General features: G+C 36.6%; 1 protein-coding gene across 1 annotated transcript; it reads right to left on the reverse strand.

Moving 5' to 3' along the window:
• Window positions 1–686: 686 nt before the first annotated feature.
• pacsin1b (protein kinase C and casein kinase substrate in neurons 1b) lies at window positions 687–12,390 on the reverse strand. The gene is made up of 10 exons (XM_052559588.1): window positions 12,110–12,390; window positions 8,258–8,371; window positions 6,929–7,085; window positions 6,531–6,766; window positions 5,887–6,042; window positions 4,190–4,365; window positions 3,287–3,407; window positions 3,072–3,202; window positions 2,787–2,977; window positions 687–2,046 (listed from the first exon to the last, which is right to left on the reverse strand). Exons 2-10 carry the CDS (start codon window positions 8,315–8,317, stop codon window positions 1,937–1,939), a joined length of 1,338 nt encoding a protein of 445 aa, XP_052415548.1. The 5' UTR covers window positions 8,318–8,371; window positions 12,110–12,390; the 3' UTR covers window positions 687–1,936.
• Window positions 12,391–17,418: the final 5,028 nt, after the last annotated feature.

Here is a 17,418-nt window from a genome sequence, read left to right on the forward strand (position 1 = left end):
TCCTGTTGTGTCTCACAAAAGATTTAATTTAAGACATGTTTATTTTGCAATATTTTTTGTCTTCCATGACAATTAATATTCCTTCCAAATACTTAATACCATGATGCATCCAGACATTTTTTTTTCTTTTTTTTTCCTTTTAGATATAAATAAATATTATATATTACATATATAATTTCATTATTTTCTTCTAATATTACTTATTTTGAGTTTGTTACGTTAGAGATTTTTTCTGCTGAGATGTAAACAAAATTAAGACAATTTTCAGACTAAATATTATACATTTATTCAATGAATACAATTTACATATTGAATTTCATCATTTCAATATTTTTATTCTAATAATACCTTTTTTGTATTTTTATGAATAATTATAATATTTTTATGAAAAATAGTAATTAATCAAATCTAAAAACATATATATTTTTCTCTTTTCTTTAAGATAAATATTACTTCTTTTTTTAGCTAGCAATTTTGAGGCGAAATATGGCTAATTTACTCTAGATTTTTGGACACTATAATCAGACTAGTACATCTGGTTGCATTAATAAAAATAAAAAAAAAGAATATATATATATATATATATATATATATATATATATATATATCAGACTAGTAAAGGACTTCTGCAATCCTGACCTCTAGTGGTGACCCAAAGCTTTGTATTTCACTCATCTGCATTGGTCTCAGATTCATGAGGTTTTTTATTGTGATCTTGAATGGAACAGTTAGTACGCTGACATGAAGAGTAAAGCACATCAGTCCAGTCTAAACATACAGTATATACACATCACAGAGATTCCTCCATCCACAATCCATTACAGCCGAGCCTGAGCGAAGCTAAAAACATGACAAATTAAATCACCATAGATTATTATCAACATTGTTGTGCTACAGTAAGGAGTTTGCCCCCCCCAATCAGTTATGGATTTCATGTTAAAAGACATTCACTGTCTCATAAACAGGCAAAAGGCAGAAGAAATAGCATGTGCCCAGACACCACTGTGAACCACAGTTCGTGGTCATGAAATCATAACTAATATCCCGACTCAAATATTCTGAATTTGTATCATTAAATCCATACACTTCGAACAGCAGTCCTTTCTAGTTTCAAGACACTTCTCTAAAGTTCTGCTCTCTTTTAAGTGAAAGCTTACAATTTGTTCACAGGCTTTTATGTTTTCTTAAAATAGGTTAAAAAAAAGTGAATTTAATGTGTTTTGAGGCATTATTTACACTTGGGGAAAAAATCATGATGTATTAAAACAAAACTGACCCTATTTACACATGTTTCTGGTCTTATTGTGAATCAAGAAAAATATGTTAAAACAATAAAAATGCTCCGCCTCTACAACAACTCTCCTTGTTGAATGATGTCATCAAGCCCTTTAATTTTCAAGCCCCTCCCCTCAACCACATGGATTCATTCTAGCCCTCTTTTCACATCCAATTAGCATAAAAGCAAGTCCCGCTCTACATTTTACTCATTGAATTTCCATAAATACATCAAATTATGTAAGCAAAATAGATTGAAAATCCGATTTCATGTTGATACACGAGAAAGGGCCACTAGGTTTAACACAGAACCTCCACTTCAAAATAAAAGTCTTGTATACACATTGCATAGCCGATTCTCGCTATGCTAGGCTTCATGGACGTCATCACATTAATATTGTTACAGGAGACCATACACGAACACATGTCAGCAGCACAATAAATCATACTGAACATGGCTACATAGACACAGAATCATTCCCTGCTCTCGCCGGGGTATGATATGTGTTTTGGATACTGTAGATACTGTTTTTCGTTATGGTATTGAGGAAACGCTGCGTAAAGCTTCTCAGCAAGTCAGTCAGGCAAGGACATTAGAGTTTCTCTGAAATCTTGCATTCGAGCAGTGCGGGGTAAAGTCTTTAAGGCTCTCTTCACCGCTCTAAACAGGCTCGACGTAGTTAGCTGGATACAAGCCTAGCTGACCGCTGTCCAACCGGCCTTTGCACCAACCCTGCTCGTCCTCATCCTCCAGTTTGGTCAGCTCTTCTCCTGCCAAAACATATGGACCTGTGCTTAATATGAGCGGATGAAATGCAAAGATGAGCATTTTTAAGAATAAAACTCTCATTTTATAGTCACTGTGCTAGTTTCATGCCTCTTGCCATTTCATGCCATTTTTTTAGGGTTCTTTGATGAATATAATGGTTTTTTTTTTATTAAAAATATTGTCTGTTTTAACATTCTAAATGTACTTACTGTTACTTCCAATCAATTGAAAGCATCCCTGCTGAATAAAATTCTAGGTATTTTTTTAATTCTATTAAATCACCTTCAGTTTAGTTCATCAACGGTTCACTGTCATATAGAACATACAAAACAAAATAATATAATTATTATTAAACAGTGACAGTAAAGACATTTATAATGTTACAAAAATATTTCTATTTCAAATAAATGCTGTTCTTTTAAACTTTCTATTCATCAAAGAAGGTTTTCACAAAAATATGAAGCAGCACAACTATATTCAACATTAATGATAATAATAACAGCATATTAGAATGATTTCTGAAAGATCATGTGACTGAAGTAATGAGGCTTAAAATTCAGCTTTGCATCACAGGAATAAATTACAATTTAAAATATATAACAATAGAAAATCTTTTTTTTAATAGTAATAATATTTCACAATTTTACTGTTTTTTACTGCATTTTAATCACATAAATGCAGCCTTGGTGAGACGTCTTTCAAAAACATTTCAAAATCTTCTGAAGCGCAGTATGGTTCTCACCTGCTTTAAATGTGAGCTCATCTTGTTCCTGGCCCTCGTAGTCATACAGCGCTCTCACTCGCACTCCTTTACTCTCCTCTTCGAACGGATTTCCAGCGCCGTTTGTTTCGCTGGCTGGTTGAGCCGCGGGCGGCTGCTCGTCATCGGACCATTCGGCAGAATACTGCTGGTTCTTCTCAGAACTGCTCACGCTGAGGAGAACAACCAGACGAGAGACGCTCAAGTTAGTTTCTTCGTAGATGAAAACATCAACACAGAGCTCCGACAGCACAAAAGCATCAGCACCTGCCCCGGTTTGCAGTCTGCGGTGTGCCCTGATCTACAGCATGTGTGACTTGAGTCAGCGTGACTCCATCATGGTTCCTCTTCACCTTCTCTTTCTTATTAATGGAGTGGCTCAGCTCTGGGTTGAACTCCTGATGCAGAGACAGGTTGGATTATGAGGGGTATTCAGTAACTGGCACCTGCACATCTTCACAGATCCCACATGCAAACTTTACCTCAAACTGTGGCCAGTTCATGTGCATGCCTGGTCCGTGGACGCTGCTGAACCACCTGAGGTCTTCTTGAGCACTGGCTGAGGTGATGCTTCGCTCTAGTTCCCTGTAGACTGCAGCATAGCTGTACAGATTCAATTACAGAGATTATTTAGAGACTGATGACTGGTTCGGTACATGCAATTTTCTTAAATATTCATGTTTTTGAAGTTGGAGCAGGGCATTGAAAGGCTATTAAAATTTAGAATTTTGTATATGCGCCAGTATAAATATTTGGAGAGAAAAATTATAAATCATATAGTTTGGGGTCAGTATGATTTTTTATTAAATAAGTCTATATATGTAATATGTGTGTGTGTGTGTGTGTGTGTGTGTATGTGTGTGTGTACTGTATATAGATATAGGTTCTGGAAGATTATTTTGTGTTGGGTTTTTGAAAGTCTGCATTTGTTTGATAAAAAATTACAGTACACATTTTAATATTGTGAAGAATTATTCAAATTGAACAGGACTGTTTTCTATTTGAATATATTGTAAAATGTAATTTATTCCTGTGATGTGCAGCTGAATTGTCAGCATCATTACTCCAGTCTTCAATGTCACATGATCTTTTAGAAATCATAATAATATGCTGATTTGATGCTCAAGTAATATTACTTCATAATACAATTCATAACAGAAATATTTTGTAAAAAATAATTTACTGTCACTTATTAATTGAATGCATCATTGCATCTTTCTGATCCCAAATTTTGAATCTGCTAAAAGTTTAATTCCTCAACAGAACACTAGCATATAGATGAACTCAAAACCCAGAAATCATGTTTATGAATGTATTATGTTCAGGAAAAGTCAAGGCTTCCGAGCACCAGGTTTAGGAGATCAGATCAGTGGTTTGAAGCTTACCTTTGGCTCTCGGTGAGGTTGAGATGGCGTTTGATATCCAGAAACACTTCCCGAAGGAAGCTCAGCCTCTTCTCCTCAAACTGCTGGCACTGATCAAACACCACCTCCATGTTCTCCATGTACTGCGGCGTGCACCTGCTGAGCTCATCAAGGCTCTTCTCATATTTCTCTTTGGCCTGAAACACAGAACAAACAGCATCTTAAATCATCTGACTTACTGGATATGAGATGCCTCATTTATGCAAATGTGAAGAGGCGAGCCAATCAGAACAGAGAGTAAAGTTCTGACCCAGTTCATGAGCCAGAGAAGACAATATTAGAGGTGGACTGTAAAGAAAAAAATATGAAATAGATTTTTATATGATCCATTTCATAGTCAATTTACATGGATATATTAAATAAGAAATGAGCAATTTTTAGACACACTGAAATAATGAATATTTGTCAGGGAAATGTGATTACTAAGTGTCTTGAAAATAATGACAATGCAAAACCCATTTTAAATAAATATATTTCATAAGAAATAAAACTGTTTTAGGACAATTAAGATTTTTTTTCATATATATTGTGTGCTATTTTCCACAAATATTGTAAAACAAGAGCAACAACAACAAATAATAATAAGAAGAAAGAAATACAGAATAAAAGGTGTATATTATTATAAATCACGCTCCTGGACTCATTATGTTGTGTTTTCCCTCCACATGTGTTCTGTGTCACTGTTAATTAGTTATTCCATGCACCTGTGTTTCCCTAATTATCCCTAATTAGTCCTTTCTGTTAGTGTTTGTCGGTTCTTAATGTCTTCTGTGTGCTCTATGTTCCCCATTTGGATTATTAAAGACTCTCATTCCTGGACTCCTTGTGTAATGTGACATTATGCTGATTAAATGTAAAATAACTATAATTACAGTAATTTAAGAATCACCAAAATGATGAAAATAAGAAAAGATGCTTATGAATCTTGTAAGACAACTTTAGATTCTGGGGTGAAACATGAGTAAACCTGCATTTACTTGCAACAACATTATCATAATTGACATATCATCATTATACGGGTCAGTTTTATAAATGCAAATGGGATGGTTTCATAGACAACTACTGTCCAACTTGTCTATTGTTGTATTGTGGCTCAGCCGATTCCTCTGGGACTCTGGGTTAAGTGCTTCTAATGGATGCTGGCTTAGGTTAAAGGCTAATGAATTGGATGTACAGTGCGTTAGAGGGCCGTTTATTGAACGTCCCTGTGTGGTTTCCCATTAAGTGTTGCAAAGGCGGAGATGTAATGTGAAAGGAAGCTCTGGGGAGTCAGACCTGCTGGTGTAATGAACAGCAGATGAAATTGCTTGAGGAAATTTCCATTCGCTGCCGTCTGTTGCTTCCATTGTGTTGAACTTTAAAAGCTGATTTTTATTATTTTTTGTTGACAGACGGGTGAAAGAAATGTCACATGAAGTGCAACGTGAATTTTATATAAAATCCATATCGAAAGAAAAACCAGGCCAGCAGGTCAAAATTTTATGGATACTGTTAAAATACAAAACCAAATATTGACAATAATGTATGGCATTCACACAATTTAAAGAAATGTCCCAGTTGTTCTGTAGAATGTGTAAAGTGCATGACCGTAAACATAACTTTTCTTATATTATTAATAATGCATGTTGTGCATATTATGCATTATTTCCTTGCCTGACCTTTTGAACGTCATTTTTGCACTTGTCCAACTTCTCTTGGAGTTTCTTTTGCTGATCTGATGAGACTGACGCCTCTCCTTTGCTGTTGGCCTCCCTTGTGGATGCAATTTTTTCTTCTTTGCAGGCCATGTGGTACACTTTCTTTGCTGTTTCCAACTGCAGAGTGAAGATAAGATGAATTTGGTAAGCATAAGCAATTTAAGACAATTGTTTGTCGTTTTGAGCAAAGATATTTCCAAAATGTCTTGTAGTTCCAAGTCAGGACATAACATTAAAGGTGCATTAAGTCTATATTTGCAGTAGAATACTAATGCTGCGTATGTGAAACAGAACACATAAACATTTCAAACCATAGTATGCCGCCGTGCATTGCGTGTTTAATTAATATTTTATTTTGCATGATTAAATCTAAGATTTTGTTGATATTGATTCCATTTCTATTGTCATTCTAGTATGCTCATTTGATGCTCAAGGAACACTTCTGATTATCATCAATGTTGAAACAGTTGAGCTGCTTCATACTTTTGTGTAAACCATGATACATTTTATTTAATAGGATTCTTTGAAAAATACAAAGTTCAAAAGAACATCATTGCACATTGCATATTTCAAATAGAAAGTGTCGCAAAGCTCTGTCTCCTCACCTCTTTGAGTTTTTTGGCCCAAGGTTTCTGGGCTTTTCGGAAACCCTCTTCTGCCTCTTTGGTTTCTTTGAAACCGCCAATCATTTGTTTGTGGTAGGCCTCTTTCTGCCAGTTCTTCACCTTCTCTAAGTCCTCGTTCAGCAGGTTATTTTTCACCTCCTGGTGCAAGTCGCTCACCTTTTCTGCTTCTGTCATCAGAGCGACCCAGGCTCTCTCCAAAGTCCCGTACTGCGGCCCTGCAAGCAGCAACAAACAACACATTAAAATTAATGAGTGAGAAAGCGAGGGCGAAAGAGAAGTTTATTTGGCTTAAGAAGTAACAAAACATTTGCTTTCAAGATTGTCACTTTAAATCTATTGAAGGATCCTCCATGAGCACATCATCAATCATGCAGTACCTCTCTCCACCAGCTGCCTCCACCTCTTGGACCAGTCGGTGAGCTGCTGCGCATAGGCCTTCTCGATCTTGGCACGCTCCTGGATGCAACTCATCATGTCACTGCAGAGTCGATGGCCATCCTCGATTCGCTTCACTGTACGCTTGTAGTTACCAACCTGAGAAACATGGAGAGATTCTGAAATAAGTCAGCAGTAAAGCATTAGAGCTAAATAGAATTTGTTATTTAATAGAAAAACCGTGACTTTCCACTTTCTCAGTGTCCTTGGTTCCATACAGTATGGATAAAAAAAAAACATACAACAAGCAAATGTAATCTATAAAAATGTAATCTAACCTAAAATAATAATAAAAATACATCTTATTAATTTAACCAACCAATAACATTTTCATTTGGACTGAAGAAAGTATATTAAAATAATATATATATATATAATTTATCTCAGTAATTTTATATTGCATTAAGTAATTATATATATATATATATATATATATATATATATATATATACATATATATATACATAATGCAATACATTACATTTCATGAAAAAAAATTATTATATAAAAATATTATTATAATAATATAAAAAATTACATAAAGAGTATACATTTAAAATTGAATACTGTGTGCCTTATGCATACTATATACTAGCTTTAGTAAGAGTAGTATAGTCCATGTTCTTAATCAACCAATAAAACAAAAATATAAATTTATTTAAAAGAAAAATTCAATAAAATGTATTCTTAATATATTGAAATTATATATAGACATTTATTTAATTTATTTTAATTAAATATATTTTATAATTACATTGTTTAAAAACATTGGGATACTTACTTACATAATCTGTAAAATCTCTTTTAGGATTATGCCAGAAATTGTATTGTATCAAACACATTTTTATATGGAGTCAAAATGATATTTACTTGTTTGTAACGCTTTCAAACCTCACGCTAAGTCTGGTTTGAAAGGCTTATATTATCTGTTAAAAATAGATTTCTCTGTGGAGAAAGTGAATGGGCTCTTACTAGAGTCTGCTTTATAATTTATGGCAGATAAATCAACAACAATGACACAGTTCTACTTCTAATACTATGTTAATACCATGTTGATTCAATATAATGTTTGGTTGCCCTTTGGCTGAATGACACACTTCCACATCACTGAAAGTCATTTAGTCAATATGATACAACATCACGTGACAGTCACTGTAATCAACCATCAGAGCTTCACAGCCATGATTGCCTGTACATGCCTGGATACATGATGATGATATGTGTGATAAATAATATATAAAAACAACATGTAGTAAGATTTTGAGCCTGACCTCCCAGAAACTGTCCGTGGTCTCGTCGGACATGGCGGATTCATCGTAGGCACCCGACATGATGTGAGATTTGGCAGAGCTGGACTGAAGCTAACAAATGCAATTCACCATGTACTGCAGAGAAGAGAAAATGACAAAAGAACCTAAACACTATTGTGCAAAAATCTACCAAGAAACAACAAAGTAAAGTATTTTACCTCCTACACGAAAATGATGCTTTGTTAAATACATTTAATGTATTGTGACATTCAGACATTTTATCAAAATGTCAAGTTGGACCATGCATCAAGTAATTTAAAAGAATAGTTCACTGTAAAATGCATTGGATGCTCTCCAGTGAATGGGTGCCGTCAGAATGAGAATCCAAAACAGAATCCAAAATCAAAATAATCCACACCACTCCAGTCCATTAATTAACAACTTGTGAAGCAAAAAGCTACAATCTGGTATGAAACAAATCCACCATTAAGACGTTTTAACTTCAAACTGTTGTCTCGGGCTAAAATATAGGCCTAAATTCATCACTTTCTGCAGTGAAAAAGTTTTCTCTTCTGAATCATGAGAGAAATCAGCACAGATCAAGCACCGTTTACAACCAAAAAAAATCCCAAACTGCTCTAAACACAGATGCTTGTGGATTTTAATGAACGTTATCATGAATTATGAACTAATATTCTTTCCAGCTGTGGGCGATATACTAGCCAAGAGCGATAAAGTTTAATTTGTTTGTTACAAACATGCAGCTTTTTACTTAAGAAGATGTTAACTGATGGACTGGGTTTGTGTGGATTATTGTGATGTTTTGATCAGCTGTTTGGACTCTCAATCTGACGGCACCCATTCACTGCAGAGCATCTACAGGTGAGCAAGTGATGGAATATTATATTTTTCCAAATTTATTCCTATGAATAAACAAACTCATCTACATCTTGAATGGCCTGATTTTCAGCAAATTTTAATTTTTAGGTGAACTTTTCCTTTAAATAGTCCAAAACGCATGAAAAGTGAAGTTTTTAGTTTTGTGTTAGGCATGAATTTAGTTTTCTGAGCATTCAAGACTAGTTTACAAACTTGCACAGAAGTCCATAATGGGTGACCTGTTGCTGACTACCAACCCAAGTAGCCACTTCAATATTAAAACTGTAATTCGGTTACATGCCTTTTACTAAATCACTGACAAAAAGAAAAAGTGGAGCCCAAAACACCCCTGGAGGAATCTTTTAGCAATCAAGTGGAAACCAGATCTGTTGTTCTGGACGTGCAGACTCTCAGATGGATTCACAAGGTTATTTTAAACCAATTTAGTTCCTGCACTAACCCAATATTTCTGGGAGTGGCTATTTATGATAAAGACCATAATTTCAGCTGAATCAAAACAAAGCATGTCGCTGCAGTTTCCTACAACACAGGGAATATTTGCAATAATAATTGCTTGTAAGTTACATTGTTTTGTGTTTATCTAAACCCAGACAATACCTAATTGAATCTGTCAAAGGAAACTGAATTAAATGTCATTTTTGCCTGTACAAAACATTCAATAACATGCTAATGTGATGTGATTAGCAATGTAGAAATCATGTGATTTTGTATATTCATCTGGATATATTCTGATATTCTGTTCAAAATATTCTCACTTAAAGAATAGTCACCAAAAGAGCAGACTTTGAACACAAAGGTGTCATCTGACCAGACTTCACAAATGATTCAGTATGATTAAATCCCACTGCCACTTTATACCTGACCACATTATCCCTGGAAACAAACACTCAGCTTCAGTTTGAGGCCTGATTGCATCATGATCATTTAACTCTCTATCAGTGATTGACAACTATCTCGTCAAAGTGATGGACATCGATCAAAGTGAAAACACTGAAGGAAATGAACGAGAACCCAAAGAGAAGAGACAAATACAAACATGACCTGAATGCACAATAGACATCTAACATAACCTTGGGAGAAAACGTATACTAAGGCTCGCTGAAGGCGTACTAGGAAAACAAACAAAAACGACATTGACAAATGACTCAAGTGACTGCTGAGTGTTTGCAATGATAATAAAATTATAGGAGAGCCATGATGATGTCATGCCATTATTCAGACCTGACAAGAAGAGACGTGCTGATTTAAGGGCCTCCAGTTATTTATTAAGACACCAGAAGGGGGGCTGATTTCAACTGAAACCAATAAATATGAACACAGTTCAGAGAGAGAGAGACGATGATGTACAGCGCAAATACACCAAAATTCACAACAATTTTTTTAACCCTTTAAGGCCTACTGGATCATATTCGATACACAAATAAGGACTTTAAATGATCTACTTTTTGCACACAGTACTTTCTGTCACCCGATTGATAGTTAGTATCACAAAGCTTTTTAGCATCTCTGTACAAATGTCCACTTAAAGATTGTGGTAGACGTGTCTTTTTGTAATGATTAGTGACAAAAGTAATGATTACAGTAATGTTCTATTTGTTAACTATATTTAATGCATTAGCTAGCATTGAGAAATACATTGTTACAGAATTTATAAATCTTTGTTAACATTGGTTAATAAAAATACAGCTGTTCATGTTAGCTCAGGTCCATTATATAAAATCTAAATTAAGATTAATAAATGCTTTATAGGTATTTGTCATTGCTGGTTTATGTTAATTAATGTTAATGTTTAATGGAACCTTTTTGTAGTGTTACGGCAATTCTTCAAGATGAACACTTCATGTTTTCTATTTATTTGTTTATCTCCCATCATCATGTGTTGTATTGCATTGCGTTGCATGCAATATTATATGCATGTATATGCATGTGCATTGCATTATATGTTTTAAAACTACAAAGCTTTTATGATGAATATTTTATTTAAGTATATGTTATACTGTTATAACGATCTCATTGATTTATATCACAACCAGAATTTCTAACTTTTTGGTCACATATGCACTAAATTGCATATTTTTAATAAAAAATAATTGCATATTTTTTTTTTTTTCGTTTGTAATCCATGCTCTTTTCTGCTTCATATACCGTATGAGACATAAAAGCCTGATTTATATAAAAAATAAAAAAAAAATTAAAATGACTTTTGAAAAATATTTTTTCTAAAGCTTAAAAAAAAACTTGACAGGGTTAAAGAAATTGGTGTGCAAGTTGCTGAAAATCAAATTGGCAAAATGGCCTCAATTTGGGCAGCATGTTCAGTTAATCGATTCAAACTGACGTGGCGGCAGTGGGAGGCGTTTTAATCATTGCACATGACTCTATTTGGCACATCAGACAAAAGAACTGTAAAAGTGGTTGGGCATCCTAAACTGTTGATCGACTTAGATCATAGCAACATTCAAACCATGTCATCACAAATGCATTAAACATGCCACATTATTTAAGATCATAAACTTTAACCACTTTTTATATTTAGATCAAATTAAAATGCCTTCAAATATGTAAGATAACCTTGTCTTGGAATTTAATACTATCTTTATCTCATTTCAAAATATATGCTAGAGTAATAAATAATACAAGCACATTCAAATACAATCTACACGCCAACAGATCAAAGGTCACTGCATGTATGAATGCACTAAAATACACACAAAAACACAGACTCCAGCTATTACATGTTAAAGTATCTCTGATAAACTCAACTAATCATAATTCAATTTAAACCTTGAATGCAATGCAGGAGGCATGAAAGCGTCTGCTAAATGCATGAATGTAAATACAAGTCCGACAGACAAAAACAAAACCCCACGCTTCCCCCAAACAAAGCTCTCCTCCAGCACATGCATCATCTCCTCCATACTGATGACGAACGCTCCAGCCACGACAAAAGAGGAAAAGCAACAAAAGGCTCACCGATCCCCCGCGTTCAGCCAGGACACAGGCTGCCTTCACAACCCAGACATGTGGGACCCTCCACCGCCAAAAAACAAGCCAACCTCCGCTCCACTCCACACTTTTGTTCAGTTCGCCCTCTTTGTTCCTGGGTTAAGTGCTTCGTTAGGGTTTAGAGTAACTGCAGATGCAGTCAAACTCACTGTATCTCTAATGCTGAGTAGTTAAAAATGCTTCTTGGTGAAAAAAGTGGGTGTTCACAAGTGCAGCATTGTGTGTGTGTGTGTGTGTGTGAGAGAGAGAGAGAGAGAGAGAGAGAGACTAATCACATTTGACTTGAATTATTCTGACAGAGTGAGGTGGGGGGGGGGGGCTTGGGGTGAATTCAGCTTTAAGGCTTTTATTTATTTTCAACAAAAACAACACTGAAGACAATATTTGGTGCTATTTTTAACAGATTTCTTTTAGAATTTTAAAGCATTTTTTATTTGTATAAATTGTATTATTTTATTAACTTATTATATAGCATATCTTATATATATATATATATATATATATATATTTGCTTTTGGAAATACCAAAAATGTACATTCTATACTACCTTTCCAAAGCCGGGGGTCTGTCAGATGTTTTCATGTTTTTGAAAGAAGTCTCTTTCGCTCACCAAGGCTGCATTTATTTGATTAAAAATATGGTTAAACCTATAGTAATATTGTGAAATAATGCTATTTTAAACAATTGCTTTCTGTTTGAATATGTTCTCAAATCCAGTTTATTCCTGTGATGCAAAGCTGAATTTTCAGCATCATTACTGCAGTCTTCAGTGTCACATGATCTTCAGAAATCATTCTGATATGCTGATTGCTGCTCAAGAAACATGGCTGATTGTTAAAAAAAATAATAAATTATTAAGCTGCTTCATATTCAAATCATGATACTTTTTCAGAATTCCTTAATCCCCAGAAAGTTCAAAATAAACAGGTTTTATTTGAAACAGAAATCTTTTGTAACATTATAAGTCTTTCCCGTCACTTCTGGTCAATTTAATGCATCATTGTGCCCTGGGACAGAGCAAATTCACATTTTTGACAAATCAGTAATCAGTTATCATTTATGTAAAAACACACTATATGATACCGTTCAGCATCACAGAATGTCCTGAATAAAAACGTCATCATCAGGTCTAAAAAGTGATGAATGGAGTCTGACATCATCATCACAGATGCTCGAGGCATGCTGCTACACAACTGTGTTCAGATAACTTATCAGAAGCTGCTCGACTGCTGTTCAAAGACTGAAGGTGCAGTGTGTGTGCACGTCCAACCTCAAACACTTCACATTCAATCACAGCTAAAGAGAGAATGGAAATGATATCAAAAGATATATCTGGGGTATTTTTGCTACATATATAATGTAAGTAAAATCTGCAATGCATGTCTCTGGTATGCCTCAAACCACAAAATGAGGTAGAAACAAAAAGGATGGAGTGAAGAAAGACGTAATGAGAGACGGATGAGGAGGAGAACTGACTCTTATTGATCAGTCAGCAGAAGGAACAGCATGAGCAGCAAAACCAGTCAAGCCCACACACACATAAATGAAAAAAGAAAAAAAAAAGCAATTTCTATGGCAATGGTGTGGCTATATGGGTGGTAGATAGCATATAAATATAATTTCATGAATATTATAAATAATACAATTAAAATTTTATCTATTTTTAATTTTAATTGTAGTACTTGAAATTATATAAAATGTACCATTTATTATTAGCTAATTATTATTTTATAGTTTTATATGTGTATGTATATATATATATATTAGGCCTGGGCGATATGGAGCAAAAAATATATCTCGATATATTTTGCTATATCTCTATATACGATATATATCTCGATATCTTTATAGGAAAAATAACCCCCCAAAAACTACTGCAAAAACAAATATGCCAAATATTACGTTTAGGGCCCTATGAAACGTTTTATTTTTTTCTTCACCATATGTTTTATTGTTACCTAATTCTGTGTTTTAGCATGTGTAATTATTTAAATGCATAAAAACAACTTGGTTAGTTAAAAAAATTCTTTAAAAAGCCGTGAAATGTTTTTTTCCCTTATTTCCCTATATATATGCTGTTTTATATTAATTTCACTGTTAAAATGTGCAACTATTTCTGTCCGATCAGACGTAACAGTCAGGTTGATTTAATTATAATAAATAGTAAAATAATACAATTAAAAAATATATTTAAATTAATAAAATTCAATAATAACAAATGATTTTACCTAAAAAGGGTCATTTATATTTGAACACACTTTTGGTCAGCTGAATGAAGGTCTTCAGTGACTACAGACTCAAACTGCACACATGCTCTGAGCTGTAATAACCTGTCCATCTGCAGGGACTGCACCTCTGCACTGCAGCACTCAGGAGACCCACGGATCAATAGAGACGAGCACAGTCTGTACACCGCTTCAGTAGCACAAACATACAAGCGCTTCCAGATCCCAGAGCTGCACAGAGTTCCACGGAATTCCAAAGAATTCTGATGCTTGTTAGTCATCCACTGAAACATATCCTCTTGCCTTTAATGTTTGTTTGCTGAAAACTTTGTCTAATTTGGTCATGCTTTCAGCTGCCAATAAAAGTCTGGCTTCTGTTTTATCACATATCCAGCTAACAGAGAAACACGTACTCAGAAAAAGTCAACACAGGAAAAGCACACTATTTTTATCATGCATTCAGTTTCAGTTGTTCTACTTCAGAATATCACGTTTAATTCAATGCGTTGCTAATTTGTTTGTGAAATTTACTAGCGATCTCTGTGTGGAAACTGCCAGCAAATCCTACGCCATTTTTATTTTCAGTGCACGTTTCTGAAAATGCAAGAGTGGCAGGATTATGATCAGCTGTTCTTCTGAGCCCAGGAATGATGAATAATACATTGCCTTCAGTTAACGGATCACAGCGACAAACGATTCGAGGGTCCCTGGGTACCCGCATATGTCAGAGCCCTTTAACTTGAGCCATGTGGGCTGTGTTTTCTCTCGGTCAGCTGAAATGCTTCATCATGCATGTGTGATGTGACTCCAGATCTGATGTCACGGCTCATGATGCTGATTTCCCCATATATAACCACTTCAAGTTCTTGCAAAAGTCTTATAAAGACGTCTATTCTGATAAACAGCTTTATATCAACTAATACAACGTTTTAGATGCCCAACAGTGTCACATGCTATATAGTCAATGGAAAACATATTTTTAGAACATTTTTGAATAGTTATCATGCATTGTTTTACATTACATCAACTGAGAAAATATCTGGAATATTTGTACTTGTAGAAATTTTTGTCAGAATTTGGAAGTGAACTGCAAAAAAGAAGAGTGGGGATGTTTTTTTTATTTTTTATTTTAATTTATTATTATTATTATTATTATTACCAGGGTCCAAAATATGACACCCCCACTGAAAATCCTTCTATTTTGCATTTTACTATTCCAATCTAATCCAATAGTTTAATATAAATGCATATAGACACTGTAAAAATTATCACTATTATTTATTTGCAATAAATATTAATAATAATCAATAAAAATAATTTTTTTAGACTAATTGTGTCACGCTGTCAGTCTCTGTTTTCCTGGGTGTCCCCTAGTGAGCTCACTTCTCCTTAGGCACTTCAACATAGGCACTTTAATTCCGCTAGTCTGGTCATGTCATCACAGTAATTGCACTCCAATTAAATCGCACAGGTGCTGACAATCCTTTGTCATTAGTCTCCCTATATAGAGCTGTCTTTCTCTGTTGTCTGTATGGAGTCCTTACCCTATGTGTGAATTGTGCTCGTCTCCCGAGTCTTTCTCTACCTTCTCGTTTCATCAGAGTTCCCGTTTTCATCCGGTTCCCTTTTTGGTTTTGTTTGTCTCTCAAGACTGTTTATTTTGTATTTTACCCTTCTGTTAAATAAACCCATACTTGCAATTGGATCCTACCCTCTTCTTGTGTTTTTCCCAAACCCAACCGTCACAGAAGGACTCCATCAAACAAGGATCCAGCGGTATGTCTGCTGCCATGTTCTCCCCAGCCAGCAAGCGGGAGAAAGGTGGCTTCGAGGGCTCTCGCCTAGTGGTGTTCCGGGGAACCAGGGGAGGTCGCTCCGGAACAAACAGCCGGGAGGAGGTCCGGCAGCGATCTCCACTGTGGGCGCCCGTCGACCCGGGATTCGGTTGGGGGCTGCCAGTTCCCCAGTATGTCCCGAGAGGAGGGAGGAAACGCAGATCGGCCGAACCAGCGCCGTGGAACCAGATGGCCGCCAGTCCAGCGCCACAGTACAAGATGGCCGCCAGTCCAGCGCCACAGTACAAGATGGCCGCCAGTCTAGCGCCACAGTACAAGATGGCCGTCAGTCCTGTGCTGCTGCACAAAAGGGCCGCCGACCCAGTGTCACAGCACAAGATGACCGCCCGCTCAGAGCCACAGCACAAGATGGCCGCTAACCCAGCGCCACAGCACAAGATGGCCGCTAACCCAGCGCCACAGCACAAGATGGCCGCTAACCCAGCGCCACAGTACAAGATGGTCGCCAGTCCAGCGCCACAACCCATGATGGCCGCCAGCCTAGCACCACAGCACAAGATGGCCGATTCAACACCTGAGTCTCCTGATAAGGTGCCACTGACTCGCCATCATAAAGGACGGAGGAGGAGACAGGCGTCTGCCGTTACTCAAGGTCCGGAGAACGTTCCCGAGGCGGTGCCCGAAGCGGTTCCCGAGGCGGTGCCCGATGCAGTTCCCGAGGCGGTGCCCGAGGCAGATCCCGATGCGGTGCCCGATGCGGTGCCCGATGTAGTTTCCGAGGCGGTGCCCGATGATGTTCCCGAGGCTGTTCTCGAGGAGGTGCTCGATGCTGTTCCAGAGGCAGAGGCGGTGCCCGCTGCTGTTCGGGGGACCGAGGCGGTGCTCGAGGCCGTTCCAGAGGCAGAGCCCGAAGTAGAGGTGTCTCACGTCTCCACAGGCAGTCTTGAGTCGAGTCAGGTGTTGGTAGACCCTCCAGAGTCAGGGTTAGTCACCGTCGACCTTCCAGAGACAAGGTTAGTCACCGGTGATCTTCGAGGACTGAGTCAAGTCACCGGTGATCTTCGTCCCCCCATGGGTCCGGCCACAAGAATGTGGTGGTCTTCCGCTCCACCCTGGGGGACTCTGGCCTTGACCGTGAGGACGTGGTGGTCTTCCGCTCCGCCCTGGGGGGCTTCTGCTTTAACCACATGGGTGTGATGGCTCTCTGTTCCGCCCGGGTGGGCATCACCTAATGTCCTCCATTTACCCATGTTTT

This window comes from Carassius gibelio, chromosome B6 (assembly GCF_023724105.1).
Source record: "Carassius gibelio isolate Cgi1373 ecotype wild population from Czech Republic chromosome B6, carGib1.2-hapl.c, whole genome shotgun sequence".
Lineage (NCBI taxonomy): Eukaryota > Metazoa > Chordata > Actinopteri > Cypriniformes > Cyprinidae > Carassius > Carassius gibelio.